The sequence below is a fragment of the Lampris incognitus genome, chromosome 4 (genome assembly GCF_029633865.1).
Source record: "Lampris incognitus isolate fLamInc1 chromosome 4, fLamInc1.hap2, whole genome shotgun sequence".
Classification (NCBI taxonomy): Eukaryota; Metazoa; Chordata; class Actinopteri; order Lampriformes; family Lampridae; genus Lampris; species Lampris incognitus.
Window position 1 is genome coordinate 5,414,633 of NC_079214.1, and position 26,562 is coordinate 5,441,194.

Sequence of the window (26,562 nt, forward strand, 5' to 3'; positions counted from 1 at the left end):
TTCAACGTGGTTCTGGCTTTTACTTACTTCTTGATGCAATTTGTCATGAGTAGATGGACATCCTGCCTTTCGTCCAACAGCAGCATGGCTCCTAAGTAACCTATCCGCTTGTCAGTGAACTTCTGGGACGCAATCAACTTCAGGCACTCCAGCTAAAAAATTTAAAAAAGTTAATGGTTTGTAATACTGGCAACTTCAAAACCAGGGAACCTTAAAAGGTATAACGAGTAGGATTTGTTGGTTGCGGTTTGTAAACACAACATTCAAAGTTCGCCCCTCGTTCCCGGCTTAAAGACACCAGAAACATATGCTCCTTGACTGCAGTTGCCAGAACACATCTCAGTGTACAGGCCAACTCCACGTCGCTCATCATTCCCATCCTCTCCTTCAGTGCTCGCCAGTGAGCGAAAGCCAACCCCAGATTCACTCTTGTTTTGGAATGAGCAGTGTCCCCTTTGCATTTTGCCTCGCTATATTTGCATCTTTTCGGCACTGTGACCGCCACTGTCATAGCTTCCTCTTGGATGCGTTCTTACAATCTCAATCTGGTCGCTACATTTTTTTTAAACCCCCCCCCCCTTTTCTCCCCAGTTGTATCCGGCTAATTATCTCACTCTTCCAAGCCTCCCCGGTCGCTGCTCCACCCCCTCTGCCGATCTGGGGAGGGCTGCAGACTACCACATGCCTCCTCCGATATTTTTCACCTGACGATGAGGAGTTTCGCCAGGGGGACGTAGCGCGTGGGAGGATGTTGCTATTTCAGGCGCCCCGACCGACCAGAGGAGGTGCTAGTGCAGCGACGACACATACCCACATCCGGCTTTCCACCCACAGACATCGCCAATTGTGTCTGTAGGGACGCCCGACCAAGCCAGAGGCAACACGGCGATTCGAACCAGGATCCCCGTGTTGGTAGGCAACGGAATAGCCTGGTATGCTACCTGGACGCCCCTGGTCGCTACATTTTTATAGCACCCCGCTGCCCAAAAGGTTAATGACCAGAAACGTCCCGTACACAGCAAAATAAGAAAAAGAAGAAAACGCAGGCAGAGAACAGGGTCTCTACAGATACAGACACTACCACACACGTCTAGTGGGTCATAAGTGATGACTGAGAGGGGTTAATTTTGTATGAGTCCATATACCGATTTAGGAAAATCCTACTCATTCTACCTGTAAAAATAGAGCAAGAAAGACCAACCTGGCCAAAGTGTGCTGGGTAGCCCAACATGTGCATGTAGAGCAGCTTTGCCACATTTCTACAGCGGTATGTGTTGTCTTCCTCTCTGAAGGATGAACGTATGGCAGCACACTCTTTCTGGATCATCTCACGCTCCTCTGCCTGGGTCCGAGCTGTCCGGATGGTCCGGATCAGCTCCCGAAGTCTGATCGGAGCTGGCATTCTCTGCAAAACATGGAAGAGAGCGATGAAACATTTACAAAGGAAGGACGCTGTTTAGGAGCCACAACCTTTCTTGTGGTCCTGAACAACAGCTTGCAGGAGAGTTGTCAAAATACAATTCCTACACTAAAAAAGAAAAGTAATCAATAAATAATTCCTAAATATATTTGAAGTTTTTTTATATAACAGCAAAAAGTAAGAAGAGAAATATGATAACAGCAACATGAACAGACCCTGCTATATGTGGCAGAAATGTAGTCAGACTGCAAATGAAACTGTTCACATTAAACACAAACATTAGCTTAAATGCAGGTGTAAATTCCAGGAGTAAACCTTGAACCTGTAAATACTAACATTTAACAAGACGCTTTTTGAAAACACTATAAACCAATGTCAGGCTTAAGGAGGTTAATAACGCCCAGGATGGAAATATTTGAATCAATTACAGCTGTAGTAAATAAATGCACGAGAGTGAGGGGATACCAGGATGTGAAATTCCATTCCCTTGCAGCGAAGCGGTAAGGCTTCGAACCAGTGGAGGATTATTAAATATTCATGCAGAGTAGAGGAATGGTGGTGAGAATAAGTTCGTTGGTGTTTACATGAAGCAAGAGAAGGTAAATAAATAATCATATAAGTTTACCGTTTCCAACAACAGAGACAAATTCAATGAGTCACATACTGCTCTTTTGAACAGGTTTGCCAGCAGAGATAGCAGTATAGGTAGAAATGAATTTTTATGATCAAATACACTGGAGGCTCATGATCCGTTGTAATTTCCATTCTAGTGTGACAACTGTGGACATTACTATACATATTAAACTACAAAAAACAGACAGTGTTGATTGTTTTGGATCTCCTTATAGACTGGTCAGGAGTTATTATTATACGGTCTTCTTTGGGTTAATAGACTGCATTCAAATACATTCTAAACTCAAAAGATAATACCCACCATCACCTCACTTTCCATCCATCGCTGCTGTTATTTTCAATACATTTTATGATTAAACGTATAAAAAAAAAAGTATTACGATGTTACAATTTCATTTTGCAGATGCTTTTATCCAAAGCGACATCTGAGAGTTAATACAACACAAGCAAGGATCTAGTCAGGAGGCAACAACGCCAGCAAGTGCCAAAAAACTAGGCTCAAGTCCGATAAGACATGGGTGTCAAACAGGCAGTGCACAAAGGCAACGCATAGAAGCGACCCCCCCCCGCCCCCAAATGTTTATTATTTTTATTAAAGAAATAAAGAAACAGGCGAATTAAAAATTGTTTCTCCATCTTACTCAAAATGCTTTGAATCAGGGGCGTCCAGGTAGCGTAGCAGTCTATTCTGTTGCCTACCAACATGGGGATTGCTGGTTCAAATCCCAGTGTTACCTCCGGCTTGGTCGGGCGTCCCCACAGACACAATTGGTTGTGTCTGCAGGTGGGAAGCCGGATGTGGGTATGTGTCCTGGTCGCTGCACTAGCACCTCCTCTGGTGGGTCGGGGCGCCTGTTCGGGAGGAGAGGGGGAACTGGGGGGAATAGTATGATCCTCCCACGTGCTAGGTCCCCCCGGCGAAACTCCTCACTGTCAGGTCAAAAGAAGCGGCGGTGACTCCACATGTATCGAAGGAGGCATGTGGTAGTCTGCAGCCCTCCCTGGATCGGCAGAGGGGGTGGAGCAGCAACTGGCAAGGTTCGGAAAAGTGGGGTAATTGGCCAAGTACATTGGGGAGAAAAAGGGGGAGGGGGGAAATGCTTTGAATCAACAAGAGGATACTACTGGTGAGTCCTAATCGGAGATGCTTTATGCCTGTTACCTGAAAACATGCAGCATATTATCAAACTTCATGCTATTACTTGCTGAGTAAGGGTACAGTCATACATACACGAAATCCACATTGGCGAATATTAGCCTCCCGCCCACTTCCACTCGATTCAAGCAAAGAAGCAAATAAAACATTCGCTACTGGCGGTGAAAGAAATGTGCATCTTCACTTCGCATGGAGTTCAACTATAGTGAACTTTGACCGGCAAATCCGCAGCCTCAACCAATAGCAAAGAAGTGTGTGTGGTTGACCACACTTGGCTGTAATTGGCTGTAGTTTTCTTAGTGAGCCAGGATAGAGGACACTTTGATTGTTGCCATGTCGAACCAGCCGTTATTTTATGAAATTGCCCATGAAAACTACATACTGCCCCACAAGACTCACTGCCTTGCTGGCAGTGAGTCAGAATATAGAGGCACTGAACATAAATAAATGGAAAATTTAATAATCTCAACAAGTCATATTTCGCGGTACACAAATATAACTTACACCAATGTTCTTCCTCCATACTTGTCCATAAAACTATGATAACATGTACAAGTGAGACAATTAAGTGAAAACATTTGTCTTTCTCTGGACTTCAGCGTACATTTTCCTGTCGCAAAACCAACAACTGTCATGTGTGACTGACAACCACAACCACTCAAACGGACTACAAACCAGCAAACTGATTTCCGTGTGCGTCTCATCCCACATTCAGCATGACAAGACACGAATCTCGCCTCGGCAGGTGATGGTCATTCGCCTGCATTCGCACATGTGTTGCCGTAGCCTAAAGTTGTGTCATACATCTATCTGCCACAAGGCTAAGGTGGCCACGAGTAAAGAGAAAGGGAAACAGACTTGGCTGGAACAGAGACCCTCCTAGACAGAAGTTGCCTTTCTTTAATTTGGAACAGGCAAGAAATGACAAGTCTCAGGATGCAACCAACTCATGGAAGACACTGATCTGTCCAAACATATGCTTTGAAGAAATGCTACATTAAAAATGCCAGGCAGCACGGTGGCCCAGTGGTTAGCACTGTTGCCTCACAAAAAGAAGGTCCTGGGTTCGAACCCCAGGCTGTCCCTGGTCCTTTCTGTGTGGAGTTTGCATGTTTTTCCCGTGTTTGCGTGGGCTTCCTCCAGGTGTGCTGGTTTCTTTCCACCATTAAAAAGACACGTGTTGATTTTATTTGTATAGCCCAATATCACAAATAACAAATTTGCCTCAGGGGGCTTTAAAGCAACTCAACATCCTGTCCTTAGACCCTCGCATCGGATAAGGAACAACTCCCTAAAAGACCCTTTAACAGGGAGAAAAAATAGGAAGAAACCTCAGAGCAACAGAGGAGGGATCTCTCTCCCAAGACGGACAACGTGCAATGATGTTGTGTTTACTAGTCACAAACACATGACTTACACTTGTCCATCTTGGGAGCTTGAGCAAGATTCTGAATTCATCATTAAATGCCACCTGAAGCTTCTTCATGTTTGCTTTACTACTATACTAACTGCACCACAAGTGGAACGTATGGAGTAGGTTTTACAGTAGGCTCTAAAAAGGGCTGTTTTAACATCATCTGTACACAAAGGATATTTGCGTGCCAGTATATTGGCTTGTGTATACAGTTTACAACACAGCTGCTGGAGGAATCAGGAACACTTTTTCATTTCATTTCATGCACTAGCGTACATGAAACTAAACAGAATACCATTTCGCCCAGCCTACAACAGTGCAACACACAGACAAAAACACATAACCAAAAACTACAACACATATATCCAAACTACAACAAAAATCCCTACAAAAAACTGCACATCATCGTCGTCACATAGATCATTCCCGATGATGTGACTAGAGTTGAGACCAAGCCGATCCAATATCGGTATCGGGGGCCGATACTAATTCACTCATCGGATATCAGACTGACATTATCGATCCACCACTGATCCAGATTCCATAGTCTGATGTTTTTATGAATTATAAATATGTAATAATGCAATTGTAAGCCCATAGCCAAAATGGTATATGCAAGTTCAGGTAGTATGAAGTGTTTTAAGTGCGGGGACATGGGACATATGTATGTGCTTTGCTTGCCCGCACTGAGAGCGGGAATTGGAGAACGAGGGTGGGTGAAACGCCACAAAACGTAAACCTGGAGTCTCCTAAGCTCTCTCTTTTCCCAGGGCCTTCTTGCTACTGTAAGGCGACCGTGCTAACCACGCCGCCACCGTGCTGCCCATTTAAAATCTTCCATCTCTTTATACAGGTTATTGTCACAATTTGAGCTGATGCTTGGAGACTAAAAAATTCGAACACCAGACAGTACACATGGGTAAAGGTTTCAGGGTACAGGGTCAGTGCTGCCAGGCTAGACAGGCTGTATATCACCAGACACCATAACACCAGGTTAGTCAACAGCAACATATTTCCAGTTGGTTTTACAGAGCACCACTTACTCAATGTTGTTTTATGTCTTTCACCAACAAATAATATAAATCTTTCTGGCATTTTAACATGAAATTAACACAGAATAGATCTTTTAGTAAATACACACATATTTTGGGCAATTTGGAGAGGAAAAAAATGATAGTTTGACTCTTTAAGTCAATTAACACATTAAAGGAGTTGCCATAGCAATTTGCACTCCTAGACCTGTGAAGGCGTAGGAGTGCAATTTGCACTCTCACACCTGCATGTGAGGCCTACTCCAACTACAGTTCAAATAAATTGCTTTGGAATACATTTAAATTTAATGCATTTTTGTATATTTTTTGCTCTTTTAATAAGAAGTTCTGTGTGGTTTAATACAGCCTCATGTAACCTTACACAATACAACGACGATGACGACAACAATGACAATGATAATAATAATATTCAAGAAAGCTCTGGTATCGGTATCGGATTTGAAAAAAAGTGGATCAGTGCATCTCTAAATGTGACCCAATGTCTTACTTTACCACATTTAGCATTTGATCTGCTATTAAGGATAAAGAAAATTTTTGCTTCTGATCCTCCTTGGTTTTAGCAATCATAACACTCTTTTTAGAGTTAAATTTAATGTCACACTGCACACCATAACTTGAGCAGACTCTGAGAAGTTGCTGTAAGCCAGCACTATAAGGAGACAGAACAACTAAGCCATCAGAGTACATCAGATGGGCAATAAGATTATCTCCCACCATACAACCAACTTTTTAGAAAGATCATCCATATACAGATTGAAGAGAACAGGTGACAGTATTCCACCTTGCCGACCCCCATTAGTCACTAGAAAGGGTGCAGATATACTCTTACCCCATATAGCTTGCATAGTTTGATGCAAATACCAAAAGTGCAAGATCCCTATCAAATATGGACGGAACCCTCATTCTTGTAGTTTAAAAAAACGTTCTTGTAGTGTAAAAAAAACATTTACCATGATTAATTCAGTCAAAAGGTTTGGACGCATCCAGGAAACACACAAAAATTGTAGTGTTATGTCTTCTATATTTATGGAATTGTAAAATTATGCAGTAGTGATTTTGGCGTCGTTTTATAAATTACCAAAGAGAAATCATTTTGGACAGTCTGCTTGGTGCACTCCTGCATGGGAATAAATCGGTCGTATTGATTGAGTTTTCTGAATAATTATTATCTTCATTTTTTTTTAACGTATAGCCCACCAACCAACCAAAGTCACAGAGAAGAAGACGAACAGTTAGAACCTCTCCTTTTTTTTTGAAGGGGGGGGGGGTTTCCCCCCTTTTACTCCCCAATTGTACCTGTCCAATTACACCACTCTTCCGAGCTGTCCTGGTTGCCGCTCCACTTCCTCTGCCGATCCAGGGAGGGCTGCAAACTACCACATGCCTCCTCCGATACATGTGGCGTCACCAGCCGCTTCTTTTCACCTGACAGTGAGGAGTTTCACCAGGGGGGCGTAGCACATGAGAGGATCACACCACTAGAGGAGGTGCTAGTGCAGCGACCAGGACACACACCCACATCCGGCTTCCCACCCGCAGACACGACCAATTGTGTCTGTAAGGATGCCCGACCAAGCAAGAGGTTAACACGGGGATTCGATCCGGCGATCACTGTGTTGGTAGGCAAGGGAATAGACTGCCACGCTACCCGGACACCAGACACTGTCCCTTAATGACCCCACCTGAGCAGCGACTTCCACAACTAGAGATGTTGGCTTTCACATGGAAATGATAATGCTGTAACCAGACGCGCCAGATGGTTTGTTACACATAACCATCTGAGAAGTCATCCTTGGAAACTTTGGAAAAGGGCAGGCACTTTCAAAAAATAATTGGCAGGTGATTGGATAAACCATCTGTCTATCAAATGTCTATCATGGACTAACGTCAACCAATCAGATCAAATCAAATTCTTGTCTAAACCCGTCGGGAAAAGAGCGAAAAGATCTTTTCCATCGAGAAAAGCGCGGGCACTTTCTCTTTGTCTCTCTCACCCCCTTATTAATCCCAATAAAAAGGTAATAGAAAATATAACCTTTTTGATATTAATGTTTTAAGAGATTTCTTTTTCGCCGAATAAAAGCCTGTCAGATTATTTCGACTTGACTGCCACACATTACGCTGGGATCAGACTATATGAATTCAACCTGACTTTGACACAATTTAGTCGTTGCTGACAAATTTCCAGTGTCAGGTCCGATTATGAACGTGGGGAAAGATGACTGGGCGTCTTTACCCTATGTAGTGGAAGATAATCGAAGAACAGTGATGTGGCATCTGGGACAGCCCATGACACCCCGTCGAAAATTCTAGCATATCTGCCTAGTCTGAGAACTCCTACGACATATTCCTTGACATTGACAATACGATGACCATTAGGATGAACAAGTGCTCTCTGGTGCACATACGTAAAACATGGCAAAGAGAAAGAGGGATGCTGCTGTAAGGTGGAACAACAAAACCGAGAGAAGGTTCGTTGAGCAGTGGCAACCATACCCCTTCAGGCCTTTTAACGTTTCCTCGAAGGAGTACCATAACAATCAAAAAAAGTAAAGGTTGATGAGAAATAGCAGAGGCACTTCAGCGACCCGGTGAGTAGCTGGTTAAGCTATGCTGGGTTATCATCACTAGCCACTATTGCGGCTAGTGCTACTGGGGAATTGTTTTTTCTTTCCTTTCCTTTTCTTTTCGGAAGACAAGACTGCCAGCATCACACATAGCGCTTCTGTAGCCATGACTGACAATTTCTTGGCCATCCTCCCTGACAACCTATGAACTCACACACAATCGCGAAAGGCCCTACACGATGATTGGTCAGGGGTCATACTTGATGTGTGGCCAGTCTCCCAGCCAAGACGCAGCAAGAATTTATGGCACTATGCATGCCGAATCTGACATGGTGACCATCGTGAAGGACAAAAATATTGTGCAGTCCAGCACTGTTGCCTCACAGAAAGAAGGTCCTGGGTTCGAACACCAGGCTGTCACAGGTCCTTTTTGTGTGGAGTTTGCATGTTCTCCCAGTGTCTGCATGGGTTTCTGCCGGGTGCTCCGGTTTCCTCCCACCATCAAAGACGTGTATGTTAGGGTTAATAATCCTGTCTGTAGCCCTGACCAAGGCAACAGGAAAGAAGAACTAGAGATGGTCCCTGGGTGCTGTACTGCGGCTGCCCACTGCTTCTAGCTACACAGCTACGATGGGTTAAATGCAGAGGATGAATTTCTCCACATGGATTAATAAAGTACAGCTTAATCTTAGTCTGAACCCAGCAATAGTTTACTTTGGTTGCTAAGCAACTGGTAAGCGATGCATATACTAGTGGTTAAACTGCTTTTCTCATTCTGACACAGGCACATTAAACTGCACCTTCATCTCATTAGGGCCTTCTGGGAACTCGGGATATGATGAAAGATCAAGTTATTAGGCTATAAGTGGGGACACTCCTTAATGAGGAAAGTGTTGTCAATAGTACCAGTTTACCATCTCTTGCTCCCGTCTTTTACGTGTATATATATATATATATATATACACACACACACACACACACATATGCATATAATAGTTCACCTATTAGCATACTGCAGCAGTGTGGTCGTTGAATTAGTAGAGGCAGAGTGGTCAAGTAATGCATGAAAACTGCAGGTAACAGTGAACATGGCAACCACTCCTAGATTACCACAATTACTGTGTAAACGGTATATATATCATCTTGACTTTAGGTCTTGAATGTGTTAAGCAAACCACATTCATAGTGACATCACATGTTTACTTTTGACTTTGATCACAGAAATGCAATTACAGAGAGACAGAGAGAGAGAGAGAGAGAGAGAGAGAGAGAGAGAGAGAGAGAGAGAGAGAGAGAGAGAGAGAGAGAGAGAGAGAGAGAGAGAGAGAGAGAGAGAGAGAGAGAGAGAGAGAGAGAGAGACAGAGAGAGAGAGAGAAATAGACACTGCAGTCCAGAATGCTCACAATTGCAACCTAGCGGTTGCTGGTGTGCACTGTAGTTAGTGCTGGATAAGGAAGTTCTCCCCAAGTCTCGCTTTTATTTGGCTCAATTACCGCACGGCCTTTACCGCCGAGCCAAATGAGCCAAATGAATGGAGTGACAGCTGTGATATCATTAGATAATTAATACTGACGCATCGGGGTTGGGGGGTTACGTCACAACACGCCAATTAAATCTAGTATGGACAATTTAAGGTTTAGTGTCAAACGTAACATCTCGCATTTGGGAATATTATGGGTTTTACCTGGTTTGTAGTAGTAGTATATCTATTCATTTTTATTAAATAATTCATTGTCTGTTAAGCATTTTTTTTAAATTATTATTGATGTTAGAATTTCATTTGGATTACAGATTTTGAATAATCGTCTTGAGCATGGCTCAGCGTCTGACAGAGCTTTGAAATAATCACATCTTTAAACTTTCTGCAAGCAATACAGTTAAAGTTACACGAATAAACATTTATAAATGAGAGTAAACATTTTATTTAAAATATTTAAACATTAAAAAAAATCTATTTAATAGCAATGTCTCCTCTATTCAAACAACGGCTCCCTTTTAAAAGTCCGTGTGTATGTGCTTGGTGCGACAATATCAAAGCACCATGTTCTGTTAAAGATGATCTTCTTACTAATATTATGATCCAGATCACATCTATAACCTTAACTACTCCTATGGAGCACAAATCAAAGTTTTGGTGAGCATGCATATAGAGAACGGAGACGCGGGGTGTCAGATTCATGGTAAAGAGATGGCAAACCGGTCTATAATTAAGGATTTCATATTCACTCATCACTTGTGCTGATTAACGGGACTCAGCAAGCGGACATGCCGCTCCACCAGAAACATCTCTAAATGCACAGTAGGATGCAGACCCTAGAGAGTAATTTTATAACATCTTAGTTCTGATAGTAAGTTAGTTAAAATCGCCTTAGTATTGGCATAGAAAAAACCAATGGTCGATCACCCCTTCAATCGTTGATATACGATCTGATCGCTGATCGGCACAAGCATTTTACTGTTGTGGTTGCTGGAGGTGGAGCTAGTTTCAAATACTTTATATACAGTTATTGATATACAGTTAAGACTATAAATCAGTATAAAACAGCTGTCAGCACATGTCCTGATTCCTTGCAAGAAACAGAGAAATTTTCTTTTTCCACTGCAGCACAACTGACCCATTCCAGTAATAGTTATGACCAATGAGCCATTGTTGGATGTTTACATTTTTCAAAATAAAGGAACAAACTATTATTTTCTACCTTTCTATTTTTCCTCTGCTTTACTGAAATTGCACTGAACTGTGACCCCAAAACCGAATTAACCGAACCATGAATTTTGTGTACCGCTACACCCCTTGTAGTGTCTACTCATGGTGCCATGGAGGAGCATGTGCATGCCGATTTTCTTTTCAACCCAACATTGCACCAGCTGATTTCATTAGCTACGTTTACACTAGGGGTGTAAGAAAATATGGATACACTCGAGTAACGCGATATTATCATTTGTGATACTGTATCGATTCTCAAAACCACTATATCTATTTTAATTGTTTACATGTAAAGGTTTGTGACAAACATTTTGTGTTGTGTAACCCCCATGACCGTTAGATAAGTGTTGTAATCTATCTTCAGCCATTTGACTCTTCCACTCCAACCCAACAACGTAAACTGAGACAGGAAGTAGCATAAGCACAAAAAAACACAGGCCTATGAACCCGCAAGATATCGCCTTTCTTACGGTATCACAATATATCACGATATATTGAATCGTAACCTCTGTATTGTGATACGTATCGTATCGCCAGATACTCGCCAATACACAGCCCTAGTTTACATGGAGCCTAATATTCGGATTATAATCAGTTTAAAAGCCCAAACAGAATAAAAATGCTCCATATAAACACCTCAATCAGAACAAACAGGCCCAAACAGATTGAAATGTCAACTGGTTCCAGGGGGGTACCTTAAACCTTTTCATAGACTGATCAAAAGAAAAATTGTACCATGTAAACAATTTCACCTGATTATTTTCTGGCAGCATTCTTTCTGCGCATGCCCTCTGTCTTGATGTAAATGCGGGGACGTACTTTTCTTCACTTCCAAAAAATAGCAGCTTCCAAACTGAACTGGACCTCTGCTGAGTTTGTTTTTGTTACAAACTCTTAAAGAACTGTACCTACTGTGCTGAACAGATGACAGAAATCCATCTTCAGGCAGCTGATCAAACGCGTGCCAAAGAGATACTGCTGAATGGGTTGGTGCTGAAAGGTAGCTGTTGAGGAATCAGGAACACTTTGTCATTTCACCTCATGTACTTGCACACATGCAGTGAAACGAAATGCCGTTTCCCCCAGCCCACAGCAGTGCAACATACAGACAAAAACACATTCAAGAACTACAAGAACACACATATCACATATATATCTAAAAAAAAAAAAAAAAAAAAAATCACTGTCCAAGGGAACAAACGCCAGCCAGGATGACTGTCAGAACCGTCGGTCTGCATGGGCTAACAGTTAGCCTAGTCTGCCCCCATTACGCATCCTGTCAGACCACCCTCCGTGTTTCCTCCTCGGTCGCAGCTCCAGGCAGGGGCCGTGGTCCCTGTGGCAACCGGATGAAGCAGACCAAGCCCTCCCAGCTGATCCAGCGCCAGCTCTCCTAGCCAGACACCTTTGACACACCTCCCCGCACTCCACACGATGACATCAAAAACACCAGTTAACGCCAGGTGAGGCTGCCGCCAGACCGCCCTCAGTGTTATCGGAACTGCCGGTCTGCATAGGCTAGCATTTAGCTTAGCCTGTTCCGCTTCCGCGTCCTGTCAGACCAACCTTGGTGTTACCTCCTCGGGTGTAGCTCCGGGCAAGGCCGCGGTCCCTGGGCCCACAGCGCAGCAGAACAAGCTCTTGCAGCTGATCCAGCGCCAGCTCTCCCGGCCAACAAACAAAGACAAAAATTTAGACACAGATGTGGACAAAGACACTGCATCGACAGTACTGGGTGAGGCTGCCGCAAATGAGAATTTGCGCCGCCATTTTCCCACATGGTACTGGGTGAGGCCGCTGCGAACATGAATTTGCGCCGCCATCTTCCCACGCTGGAAGTCGAAGTCAGGGCTGATTGTAATTTCTGTTTTACCCCAAAAGGATGAGAGAGCATCGATTCTCTCCCCCTCAGGAGGACAAATGCATGATGTTTTCATCACTTTTGTGCATGTCACACAGATGTTCCAATTAAATGCCTCAGCGCATGTAAACATCAGACTGTATTAGTAGATCACATCCCATGTGAACAGATGCTGCGTCCCGTGGGCCTAAGAACCACAGCCTTGCCCGGAGCAGCACCCGAGAAGGACGCACCGTGGGTGGTCTGACAGGACACGGAAGCGGGGCAAGCTAAGCTAACTGCTAGCCCATGCAGACCGGCAGTTCCAACAGTCACCCTGGTTGGCGTTCATTACCCAGACAGCGGAATTTTTGGACTGTGTTGCACTGAACTTTTTTTTTGTTGCTTTGTTTTCTGTTTTTTGGTGTTTTTGGAAATTTGGATGTTTTTATCTTTTGTGTTGCACTGCTGTGGGCTGGGTGAAACGAAATTTAATTTCTTTTGTGTCAAGTACATGATAGAAATGACAATAAATTGTTCTTGATTCTTGACCCAAAATCTTCAATCAGAATGAAAAAAGCATGCACGCATCCACAGCTATTATTGATTAATCATCCCCTTTCTGGTTGAAAATGTGTTAATCAGCAATATCAGATGGTGTAGGACTGGGATGGAAAGAAAACCTGCACACCAATTAGGCCTCCATGGTATATGATTTAACTCCACTGCATAACACAGTTTCTTTGGGGGAGAGAATCTATGCTCTCTCATTCTTTTGTGGTAAAACAGAAATTACAATCAACACTGAATTGCCTCCATCATAGGGGGGCATCAAAAACAAGAGTCCTCATATGGCGTGGCTGACACACGTGGGGTCCAGCACAGTAGACAAATAAAATGAGGCGAGTAGAAAGGCAACATGCCGGTGTTAAGACAACTTAACTCTGAGTAGACTACTGAGAAGCTGGGGCATGGTGTTCTACCACAGCCCTGCCACCAGAAGCTCTCTCACACACACAGACCACCATCACTTTCATATTGTGCTGCGCTCCACCTTTTTTTCCACCTTTTTCAAAATGTGAATGTGTGAAGATAGGCTAAAAACCAGCGTTTGCTTACTCATTAAAGCAACTTTAAATAGTATTTAGATACTGTAATAAATTATATCAACTGAATATATGTGTTACGTCCTGGAAGTACCAGCCTGTCATGTGCTGTGTGCATAATCAAGTGTATATATATCAAATATCAAATCAGACCTTCTCCGGGGAGACATTTTGCAGTTAAATTCTTGCCATTGCATGACCATCACAGACTAATTTATTTGCTTCAAAAAAGGCATTTAAGTTTTTCATCATTGTTCAAAACTTCCCCCAACAGTTCTGAGTGAACCGTTGTTTTTAGTACATGGAATGAAACTAAAATGGTGGGGTTGAACACACAGTAGGTAGATTATAATGACCACAGGTGAGGGTGGGGGGGGCAGACCCTGAGCTCATTCAACAGCTGGGCAGCACCAGCCTGAGCAGCGCTCAGCAATGTCAGCTTTACTCGACCTTACTCTGCAAAGACAAAAACAGCCCTGTTCTGCTGTATAGCCATGCTGCAGCTTTCAAGCTTTCTATACTTTCCCAAAACTTCCACAGCTACACTGTGTAGGTCAGCTGGTCAAATCGTATCTCCACAATCCTTTAGAAGTGGAGATAAACAAAACACACAGATGATGTTCTTGGTGGCCATGAAAGACCATTTCTTGTTCAAATTCTTAAAATTCAAGCCATTCCCCTTTTCCAAAATTATCAGGCAGAGTATGTTGCAGCCGCTGTGAGATTTGGAGAGCCAAAGCTGTGTGATTTGGGGAGCCAACCTAGAATGGCTTGGTGATCCTGACAACCAGAAGAAAGGGGGAAGGTGTCCATACCACATCTCCTTTTTCCACAGGGAGCAGTCTACTTGTGAGAGTAGTCAAAAGCATTGAACTAGAAATATTATCCAAACAAAACAGACTAAACTATGGGGTAAGCCTAACAATGGACCTATATAAGATTACTTAATACCATGAGGCCTTTTCTAATGATAATTCCAACAGTAGATATTAATATATCAGATGCTGTCATACTGGTGAGCAAATGGCTCCACCGCTTTATAGATAAAATATATCATCGGACTGCTTACAGAGGGGGAAAAAAACCCACATAAAACCACCATTTGAGAGAAACCTTTCCCTATACAATTTGCCAAGCCACTGTTTCCTTTGCCACTTGTTCCGTCAACGCTAAACAAAGCACTCAATGCGATATTTTAATCGAAAGATGATAACAGCAGATCACCCTATCCCTTTCATTGTAAACAGCTCTCCTCAGTGCTTGGCACTGAATTACTCTAAACAGCAGACTACAGCACACAGAATACAACAGGGATGAATTACCATCCAAAGAAATGTTACATACGCTGCTAACCTGTTGGTTTCTGTACATATTCAGATTCATTTGTACCGATTCTCCATGTGAAATTAAACATATCTATCTGAGCCGAGTGCATAAGCAAAGGACAGACGATGACTCATGTGACAAAACATTATGGCTTGTGTACGAATAAAAATGCTGTCTCAGTGTAGGCTATAATACTTCTTGAGAATATAATGGAGAAAGAGATGTGACAAGGCAAGAAATTTAAAAGCCAACTGCCAGTATTTACACAATCATCAGAGTTGACAACTGAGTCGATATGAATCTCATCTGAATTCAAAATGTCAGGTTTTCAGCTCCTTTACGCTCATGTACATCAGTGTCAAAGCAAATAATTCAACACAGCTTTGCTTTAGGAGTGCGTAAATTGAATACATATTTAAAAGGTCTCATATATTGTTTTTTACTGTGGAAAAATTCCATAAAACATATTCCCTATTCTGCACGATTTTAGACAGTCCATTCTTGAGTTAGGAAAATGGGGAAGAAACACAAACAACCTATGTCCAAGTTCTGATATTGACGACTATGACATTGATGCTGATGGGGAAGCTCACAAGATCATGTCAGACACTGTCATCATTTACAAAGACAATGACAATGTCCGTCTGCCATGATATTATGAGTAGGGTTGGGCATCGTTTGGATTTTAAGGATTCTGATTCTGAAGAAGATATGCATACATTCAACTCGCGTGACTATAGTTGCAGCTGTGAAGACTGATAGCCAGGTCCTGGTACTGAAACTAGTACCAGCGAAATCCGTTTAGGAATCGATAAGCAGAAACCAAAATTAAAATTTCTTAATGATTCCACTGGAATTGGAATTTTGGAACTGGTTCTCATTTCCCAATTTCCTCTCGGGGATGAATAAAGTATTTCTGATTCAGATTCCTAACCCTACTAACAACGTTGTTTTTTCAATGTGTAACAACTAGCACTTCTACAAAGTAAAACATGGCTGATTTAACGAGTTCAAACAAGAACACATGAGTCATAGGTGGAACTGCCAAGTTAGAATTCATTTAACTGACAACAGAACTGCTATAGGCTAACAATTTTTGTAACATCACATTTGTCAGAGGTTTAGCTTTTGAACAGTTGCTCATGATCATTGATTCCCTAAACTATCAAAGCTCCTTATCATAACATATCTGGATTCTGTTTTAAGGCAGCTTCCCCCTGTGCAAGTGCAAAATATTGGCACATAGGTAGGAATATATAAAAATATTTGGTATCAGTTAATCAACAGCTATTCAAAAATGATACAGCAAACTTTTACACCTTTAACCCTAATCAGCTTGCCACACACACTGTCTGTGCTTGAGTCAGAGCACTAGCTGAGACCCATCATCTCTATTTGCCCATTTCCTCGTAGCCTTCTCTACCTAGCTTCCGTACTTTCCAAAGCATTGAGAGACAAAATTGTGTTTTATCCACCGGGAACCTTAGACAAAGAGATGGTTGAATTGATGTGATCGCTCCTCATATAAAAGTTGGAGCAAGATTACTTAAAAAAAACACTTAATACTAGGTCATTAACATATTGTTTTACTACAATAACTACCTAAACTCGTGTTAAAACTATAGGATTTGAAACAGGAAATGTTGCATTCCCACTTTGTGCAAATGACACCTGACCCGATGTTTTGACAGGAAAGTCAAAGTCGTGCACATCTGGCATTACAACAGCAGCACAAGGTGAACTGATACAAGCCAACAGAGATATATAGAAAGAAAGTGAAGTTATTGATCATACGGGCGAGGGTTGTTTTGAGCCCTAACAGTAAATACACATACAACAGAAACAGAATCCCCGTTAACATAATTACATCATAGTGGTGACATGATACAGGCACCAGTGGCCATTTCAGGTGAGGCACAGCACCTGAAAGTCAATTAGGAAGTGAGTAGCCGCATTTCCATTAATTGTCAAGTGAATTTTATGCGAGCTATTGAAATGTCCCAAAAAAAAAGCGAATTAAGCGTGTTTGCATCAACTGGTTTGGAGGGAATAAACTAGGCTATGCAAAGCGTAGTTTCGTCAGAAGTCGGCGGTATAGGCTACGTTAAGCATGGCTGTAATAAACAGAGTAGAAGTAGAAGTAGCGAACTGGAAACAAAACCAGTCGCCTTGGCCATCTACGAGAGAAAATGGAGAGGTCTTCAGGTATGTGTGTCAATTGAGAAAGTTGGGTAACACTTTAGTATGGGGAACGTAGTCACCATTAATTAGGTGCTTATTAGCATGCAAATTAGCAACATATTGGCTCTCAATTGGTCAATCTTACGTACTCATTAATGCCTTATTCTGCATGGCCTTATTATACAACCAGTAAGCCATTAACTATGAGTTTTCCCTCTATAACCTCAGAATTATTGCTTATTAGTAGTACCATCTCAATATGCTTTGTTTAGTATGGCCTTTATAAGGTGGTAGTACCACAAGAGTTATTCTCCCTTACTAACACTTAATGAATATGGTCTGTTCTTACATAACAACACACAAAACTACAAGTGTTCATAGTGTTAAATTACTGTAAATTAAGTTTTTGTTATTTAGAATATGTTCCCCATACTAAAGTGACATCTTGATCATTACTAATTCACTAGTAATTAAGTGTTTTTATGTTCCCCATACTAAAGTGTTACCGAAAGTTGTAAGTGTTCTTTCATATGTGCTGTTATTGGCCACGTTTCATGCTGTCCGGAGAAAAAGACAAAGAAATGGGCTTAATGGGAATACCTGGGAAGACACCGACAGCGGAAACAGCTGATCAGTCACGTGAGTCAAACGTTCACTACGTCAAAACTTATTGGGCAAAGGTGTTTCCATCTCCCACTTGGCGCACTGACTCTTTTCCGAAAAAAGGCAAAAAAACCCCACCTCAAGTGAGTGTAAAAACGTTCTTTGCGAAACTGGGGAGGTTTTGTTTTTACTTTTTTATTTGCCGTTTCCATAAATTGTTTCTAATGCGATACTTCAAAACGTGCATAAAAACACGTTCTGGCCAGAAGGCAACTGAGTGGGTTCGAGACCCATCACCGCCATGGCCGACGATACGGGGTTCCAGTCTAACCCGAACTGGACAGGGTACGGGGGTGCTAGAAAATTCGGTTTTGCTCTCCCCAAAACAGAACAGGGGTTGCAACCCCAGAGACGGAAGGATCCCTGACCCCCAGATGAGTTAGACGTGTATCCGCCGAGAACGCCTGCTTCGCCGGAGGATTTCATTTTGTCTGTCATCGCTTTTTGCCACCACCCTCTTCCCGTCGACGTGTTTTCTGTGAAAGGGCGCTTTGCTCAAAGCACAGGTGCTACTGAAATAAAGTTTGATTGAATGGTCAAGACATTGTTGCAGTCGAGGCCTCCTGGAAGCGTAAAAAAAACTGGCAAGCTAGCCAGAGTATGCTGGCGATACAAACGCTAGCCGAGCCTGTCACCCTCGGCTCGGCTCACTCAGAATGCCAACGGCGCAGAGGTAAACAGCGTTAGCTAAACCCAAGACCAGCGGAGACGAATTAAACCCAAATAACGTCTCGTCAGAATCCATTTTCACTCTAAACCGCTTCCCCTCTTTAGCTAGCCAAAACAAACGCGTACGGCTAACATTGGCGAGCTTCATACCTTTAGCCTAGCACATCGGCACAGTGCGCATACGGATAACGTTGGGTTAGCTTAGCACCTTAAGCCTAGCAGAGGGGGTAACGTTTGCTAGCTTTCCTCCATAGCCTGGTTGCTAGCTCTGCTAGCCGCGTTAGCATAGCCGCTGACGGACACTACCCCTGCGACTTTCCAGCGCACCGCCGCAGACATGGGCTGTCAGCGCGGAAGGACGCAGAAAAGCCCCGACGGTTACGACTGCGTTACGCTGTTCTGTGTACGCGTCTCGTCCGAGGCGTTGTTGCGGGATCATACTTACTGGCCGTAACGGTGCCGGAAAACAACCAGAATCTTCTCTGTTAGCAGCGGAGGGAGGAACGGACCAGACATTCAAAATGGCGGCCGCTCGAGCCTCAGCGCACCTACCTACCCCGCAGGCGGAGGGATACGGCTCGTCGCGCTGTGCAAGGAGGTTCGGTCGAAGAGGCGCGGACTCGCCTCCGTTGCGCAGCCGTAAGTTTGCGCTTCGCAAGAAACTCAAGACGATTTCTCCACGCAGACCTTCCCAACACCTGCGCCGGCTATGCTCTATTACACCGGACAACATGGGTAATGGCGGACTTATGTTTTATTGATGAGGGTGATGTTGTGCTGCTGTATAATTCGCTTCCCATCCGCCGTTGCGCGGCAGCTGCTGAGAAAGGGGGGCAGGTTAGGCCCTGGCTAATGGCAGCTAGGCTTGGCCGTCGCTGCCTACGCGAGTCTGATTTCGGCAGGGCGCCGCTATGGTTGAACGTTGTTTATCCCCCTCCCATCCCCATCCCACTTTATTTCACTGTAAACCGCCGCGGCTTCGAGTCTGCGCGAGCCGAGTTATATTTGATGAGGTGTCGTTTTTCCCTCGAGCTGCGGATGAATAATGGGTTTTTGCCCGTATCGACGGCGTATTGCGGCTTGTACGCCTCACGCGTGGCAGTCCGCGATGACGAAAGCGCGTCACGTTAGGACGTTCCCCGGGCGGCTCTCTGGCGCCATCTGGTGGCGCTCCTGTCACTACATGTTCCTTAGAGATGTGAGTAACCAGTATAACCAACAACAAAAAAATCAATAGAAACAGATTAACCCAAATACAAAATAACCACATATATATGTACGGTAAAAATAACTAATTAGGGTTATAAAAACCCTTTATAATATGGTACAATCTTTCCTTTGCTATTCTTCATACCATTTAGTGTTCAATAATGTTTCATTTCTATTCTGAATTAATATATTTTCTTTTTGACTGTGTACATCTCTGCATATACTTTTCAATCTGACGTGGCTGCCGTTCGTTTATACAATTAACCACACACAGACAAAACATTCGCAATTTGGTTGTTGCTCTGCAGGACGGATGCCATACAATAATTCACCACGGGATCACAATATGCTTTAAATCATCTTTACATCTAATATTTCACTTTTCTTTACGGTGTGTTTCATATTGCACGCAGCTGCGAGAATTCAGATGCTCGTTTGAGGCCAGCGTGCTCTTAACGCGCTGGTTGCTGATCTGGGATCTGTCTTGACTTCAAGTGAATGTGAATAGACGGAACAGAACACAATCATTTCCTTTTTTTGTTTTTTAATGAGAACGTCGTATGTGGCTGCCAGTTTGAAGCAGACGTGCTAATAAATTATGCAAATGTACTAATAAACAATTATACCTAAGTTATACTATACCAATACATTTTAATACTCCTACAATAATACTGCAACAATATACCTATTATACTATTACAGAATATACTTTACTATACTATAATATGCTAATATACTTTTACACTAAAACATTAAACTAATATGCTACACTACAAACATACTAATAGACTTCATTCATGCAATTACAGCCTACTTTTCAACTATCAATTATTATGTAGAATACACTTTACTAATATAGTTTTATACCTAAATACTACAGTAGTGTACTACACAACAAATACACTAATACTGAGTACTATGCTAATATAATTTTGTCATACTATTACAGCCTACTTTTCAACTATCAAATTACAATGTAGAATATACTTGGCTATGTAGTTTTATACCTAAATACTACACAACAAATACACTAATATTAAGTACTATAGTAATATACTTCATCCACACTGTTATACACTAGTACTACTATTAAATTACACTAATAAACTAATACTGTAACAGCTTGTGTTAGAGATGTGTGCTGTTGGATCAAAGCGACCCATTTGAAATGACAACTACTAACCATAAACTGTGTTGATATTAGTTAAATATTAGTAATAAGTGAGATAAGGATAAGACATATTGGGTGTTTTTAGATAAATATCACAGTTGTATGGCGATGAAATCCAAAGGTGGCTTGTGTCAACATGGCCGGTGAGCAACGCGCCCCGTTCTGACGTCAGTATGCTCGCGCTACTTGAGGGCAGAGGTGTGTTTCATTGTGTGGCGTCAGGCTGGAGTTCCATAGAGAACCATCTAGCTTTAGAGAACCATCTAGCTTTAGAGAGCCATCTAGCTTTAGAGAACCATCTAACTTTAGAGGAACTATCTAGCTTTAGAGAACCATCTAGCTTTAGAGAACCTTCTAGCTTCAGAGAACCATCTAGCTTCAGAGAACCATCTAGCTTTAGAGCGCCATCTAGCTTTAGAGAACCATCTACCTTCAGAGAACCGTCTAGCTCCAGAGAACCATCTAGCTTTAGAGAGCCATCTAGCTTTAGAGAACCATCTAGCTTTAGAGAGCCATCTAACTTTAGAGAACCATCTAGCTTTAGAGAACCATCTAGCTTTAGAGAACCTTCTAGCTTCAGAGAACCATCTAGCTTCAGAGAACCATCTAGCTTTAGAGAGCCATCTAGCTTTAGAGAACCATCTAGCTTCAGAGAACCATCTAGCTTTAGAGAACCATCTAGCTTTAGAGAGCCATCTGCTTTAGAGAGCCATCTAGCTTTAGAGAACATCTAGCTTTAGAGAGCCATCTAACTTTAGAGAACCATCTAGCTTTAGAGAACCATCTAACTTTAGAGAGCCATCTAGCTTTAGAGAGCCATCTAGCTTTAGAGAGCCATCTAACTTTAGAGAACCATCTAACTTTAGAGAACCATCTAGCTTTAGAGAACCATCTAACTTTAGAGAATCATCTATCTTTAGAGAACCATCTAGAGGGCTGTATAAATATGGCTCGGTTCCAGAACATGTGTAAGGGGAGACTAATTAGCCACTATGGAGTCGCCAGGTAACGGGGCGTTCGGCTGATGGTGAATTATTGTGTCTGGCTTTTTGATGCTTTTTTCCTTGCTCACGTTGCTGCAAGTGTTGGTTGTTGAGTAACTGACTGACTGACAGACCATCTGTTCTGCTGTCTGTGTGTGTGTGTGTGTGTGTGTGTTGTGTGTGTGTGTGCTGTCTGTCTGTCTGCCTGCCTGCCTGCCTGCCTGCCTGTCTGTCTGCCTGCCTGTCTGTCTGCCTGTCTGTCTGTCTGTCTGCCTGTCTGCCTGCCTGTCTGTCTGCCTGCATGTCTGTCTGCCTGCCTGCCTGCCTGTCTGTCTGCCTGTCTGCCTGCCTGCCTGCCTGCCTGCCTGTCTGTCTGCCTGCCTGCCTGCCTGTGTGAGGACGGGGCAGCAGAGTAAGACTTTCTTCTTTCTCCCTGCCGCTTCTCGGTCAGCTGGCTTGCGTCTGATCATGAATTGCTCGTCTCTCTCCGGAGCTGTGCGTTAATTACCGTGAGCGGGGTAAATAATAACGGGTGGATTAGTGAGCAGCACACGAGCACTAATAGATCACCAGGGCGGTCGTGGTGGTCCAGGTCTCCAGCCTGCACCGACGACTGGGAGCACTAGAACACAGGTTGGCACGTTGACTCCGCCGTCCCACAATCCCTTGCGCTGTGTGTTTTTTGCCCCCCCCCCCCTGTGCGGGATCAGCTGAGCTCTGTGCAGCGCTGCGGTGCGTCGGGATCGCGGCTCGGACTTGTCGAGTCCCGCATTTTACAGTACGCGGAGGACCGGAAGCTCGGCTGTTTCGCCACGGCAAGCATGTGACTGCTACTCGGGCCACTCGCCGCCAGTTCTGTGTTTCCCGTTTTGTGTTGTTTTTTTTTTTGTGTGTTTGAGTGATGTGAGGTCGGCCGGCGCTCCGCCGCTCTTCGAGCAACCCCGTTTGTTCCTCGCTCCATCCCGGACTCCGCTAGTCCGCAGTCCGGTCTGCGGCGCTCCTGCTTTTCATCTTTTCCGCGCTGGAAGAGGGACGCTCCTCGGTGGGACGGAGGAGGAGGGGAGTCGCGGCGGATCTGGGGAGATCGGAGAGTTGTCCTAGCCGGAGTGGACCGAATAATATGTCCCGGCGAAAACAGACCAACCCCTTCAAAGTTGACTGTAGGTATCCCAGGTAGTGTACCGGTGCCGTCTCAGGTGCCTTTCTTTTAAACCCGGGTTTCCGTCCGACGCGGTGCCAGCTGTAGAAACGTCCATTGTTGTCCCTGTAGTGGCCTAGGGAGAGCCCGCGTGTCCTCGGGTGGGGGGACGCAGCAGACCGGGATCAGTTTGACGCTCCGTCCCGACTGACCAGTGGTGGTCGGGACGATCAGTATGCGTGCCGTGGGGGTTGTTGAGCTGAAATATGCTGTTGGGAAAGGGACCGCGTGGCTTTCTGAAAATGTGCATGTTGTAATCAGTACGCGGGGGAGAAACGTGGCCACGCCACTGTGACAGGTTGGACACGTTTTGGCGGTCTGCTTGTAGCGTCAGTCTGCTTGCTGCCGGGGATGAAGCGCTGTAGCCTGACCAACCTGCGGGTCTAACAGCCTGAGGTCTACTTGATGTAGGGAGTGTGAAGCTAAATGGAAAACCTCAGCTTTGCTTGTTTTCCCCTGGCAAGTCTCAGAGGTACTGTATGGCATATTGACCCTTTTGTAGTATTTTGTTCCCCCCCCCCCCAGGAATATCAGCCCAAGTACACGGTTAAACTTCTGTTTTGTTGTTCACTGTTATCAGTCTGTAATGTACATTCTGGTTTGAATGAGAGTAAGCCGTCGCTGATCTTCAAAACTGCACAAACTTGCAGAGACACGCTGGTTTCCTGGCCATTTTTGATTTTTTGGATTTCATGTTATGGCAGTATGCCATAATCTCTGCCTGTCGTTTAGATTCTGAAGGCTCCCGGTGACATTTATTTTCCAGTACTTCGTCTGTATATGTCAGGATAGTCACTCTCGCCAGTGGTTAGAGGATGCCCTGGTTTTGTGGATTTTTTTCCCCCGCTGTGCGTGTACGTATATATTGTATAAATTTCAGAAAGCTGTTTATGCTACGTCTGCCCCAACGGAGCATTTTCGAATCTCAGTAAAGCGTGAGTCGTAAGACATTATCAACCGAGACAGACATTCCAACCCCTGCATGCTGTGGGTCTGGGTGGCATTCCTTTAGGTCGCCTCAAACGCATCAGATCGAGATTATAAATGAAAGCCGTGCTGCAGTTTTGATTGACAGGTGACACACGGCCAGAGAGGATGAGCAGTGGTCCTATGCAGGCTGAGCTAAGTGGGGTGTAAGATGTGCCTTTTCTACTTGGTTGATATTTTCACGATTGATTTTTGAGGCCAACGGCCCACAGCGTGGTTGGCGTCTCTGTATGTTGGGTTTTCTCGACAACCGCTCATCCAGACGACTTCACACTCGACGCCGAACTTCCTTGGGTCCTCAGCAATACACCCGCCCGCTGCAAAGTCGATCGGACGAACGGTTGTCAAGAAAACTGAAGGACAGACGTTGTAGTTGGATGTCCGGCGGCGCCCCTTTCCCGGATGAGCTGGTTGCATCTTGCTATCCTTGGCTATAGATGCGGTTTCTGGCTTTCCGAGGTAAGGTGTGTTTCGGTTGTTACGGGTCTTAAGGTGTCCCATATCTTTGCCGGTGTGAATGTGCAGTTTATCTTCTAAGTATCCTCCACCATCCTCAAACCTCCCCCGTCTCGTCGCAGCACGCCGTCCTTTACCAGACACCTCGGCCCACGAAAAGGGGTTTATGGTATAGTGTGTAATCTGTTGAAGTTGTTTATGGTGCAGCTCTGCCGTCTAAAGATAGTTGGTTTTAAATGCGGCATTGAAAAACATCTCTCACCTGCAGCCGTTGTAATCCCTGCACACTAATGAGATCAGCGGCTGTTCCGTAACACCGATGTTCAGCGGGTTCGAGCGGCAGAAGCCCCTCCGGAGGGCCCAGAAACACACTGATGAGATTTAAGTAGTGACAAATTCACCCTGGATTCTCAGAGTGACTGGAAAAAACCGCACGGTCCCTTTCAGCGGGGTTGGGTTACACCTGTGGGTTTTTGTAACTGTAGTTTCTGTTCTCTCGCTCTGCTTGACCTCGATTGTTTTACCTGGCTTCCTGGTGCGGTATGACATGCACGCATATGGCCGACTCCGCCAGACTGACAGACCAGACAGACAGACTGACAGACCAGACAGGCAGGGAGACAGTCTGACAAGCAGGCGGGCTGACACACATGCACACACACACACACACACACACACACACACACACACACACACACACACACACACACACACACACACACACACAGAGTGAGCTCCAGACAATAACACAATAGTGCCGTTTCTTTGTGTTCACGTCTAAAGCTTCTGTGCTGCTTTTTCCCTCCTCGTGTTTTCATGCCTCCTGAAGTTTGATGTCGAACCAAAAAGAAAAAAACAACAATGCACGGTCTGAGTCCGTCAGGGTTGGAGGTTGAAGTTAATTTACAATAGAAACAGAAAGACAATGTGGCTGTCTGTGTTGCAGCCTTTTGGTGAGTTTTATTTTATTTTATTTTTCTGGACGGTTGTTTTCTTCCACTTTTCTGAGACGCACACGTTTCCACACTGGGAAAAAACACCGGAAGTCTCCTTTTCTTTCAGATGAACACAACATTTCTGCAGCTACCAGTTTTTACTCTCATGCAACTGACGTTTTGTTCAGTGTTAAAAAAATATATATATAATTTTTTGTTTTTTGTTTTTTTGGTCTGTTGATGATTTTTGTCCTGTGCGTACACCCTGTACATGTGGTGTTACCCCCCAAAACCCTCAGAATAAGATTCATGATCCCGCCCCAAACTCTTCCTGTTCGTGACAGTTAAGATCGCGGTGAACTAAAGCCGGGCCTAACCCTCAACATTATCATTCATCGTCTTCTAGTGGTGTTGTACTGAGATGAGGTGTGGACATGTCATATGATGAGACACAACTCTGTCGACTATAAATGAGAATCTGTTGCCTAAAATGTCTCACAGAACGGCGTGTGAACTATATGAGGGGGTATTATTTGAAAACTAGTTTTTGGTCTGATACATTACTTTACATTGCCAAGCAGTTACACGTGATGAACCTCAAGGGTGTGCGGGTGGCGTAGCGGTCTATTCCATTACCTACCAACACGGGGATCGCTGGTTTGAATCCCCGTGTTACCTCCGGCTTGGTCGGGCGTCCCTACAGACACAATTTGGCCGTGTCTGCGGGTGGGAAGCTGGATGTGGGTATGTGTCCTGGTCGCTGCACTAGCGCCTCCTCTGGGAACTGGGGGGAATAGCGGGATCTTCCCACATGCTACTTCCCCCTGGTGAAACTCCTCACTGTCAGGTGAAAATAAGTGGCTGGTGACTCCACGTGTATCGGAGAAG

At 44.0% G+C, this 26,562-nt stretch overlaps 2 protein-coding genes across 2 annotated transcripts in view; one reads left to right on the top strand and one right to left on the bottom strand.

Annotated features, from left to right (window-relative positions):
* ap1g1 (adaptor related protein complex 1 subunit gamma 1) overlaps positions 1 to 19,338 on the bottom strand; it is a 44,476-nt gene extending 25,138 nt beyond the window's left edge. The window contains exons 1-3 of the mRNA XM_056278093.1: positions 19,181 to 19,338; positions 1,202 to 1,405; positions 28 to 152 (exon numbers count right to left, since the gene is read on the bottom strand). Of these exons, the coding sequence (XP_056134068.1) occupies positions 28 to 152; positions 1,202 to 1,402 (326 nt within the window). The 5' untranslated portion in view covers positions 1,403 to 1,405; positions 19,181 to 19,338. The remainder of the gene's footprint in view (positions 1 to 27; positions 153 to 1,201; positions 1,406 to 19,180) is intronic.
* Positions 19,339 to 19,360: 22 nt separating this feature from the next.
* Positions 19,361 to 26,562, top strand: part of znf821 (zinc finger protein 821) — a 41,608-nt gene continuing 34,406 nt past the window's right edge. Inside the window, exon 1 of the mRNA XM_056278095.1 lies at positions 19,361 to 19,470. Coding sequence (XP_056134070.1) covers positions 19,467 to 19,470 — 4 coding nt within the window. The 5' untranslated portion in view covers positions 19,361 to 19,466. The remainder of the gene's footprint in view (positions 19,471 to 26,562) is intronic.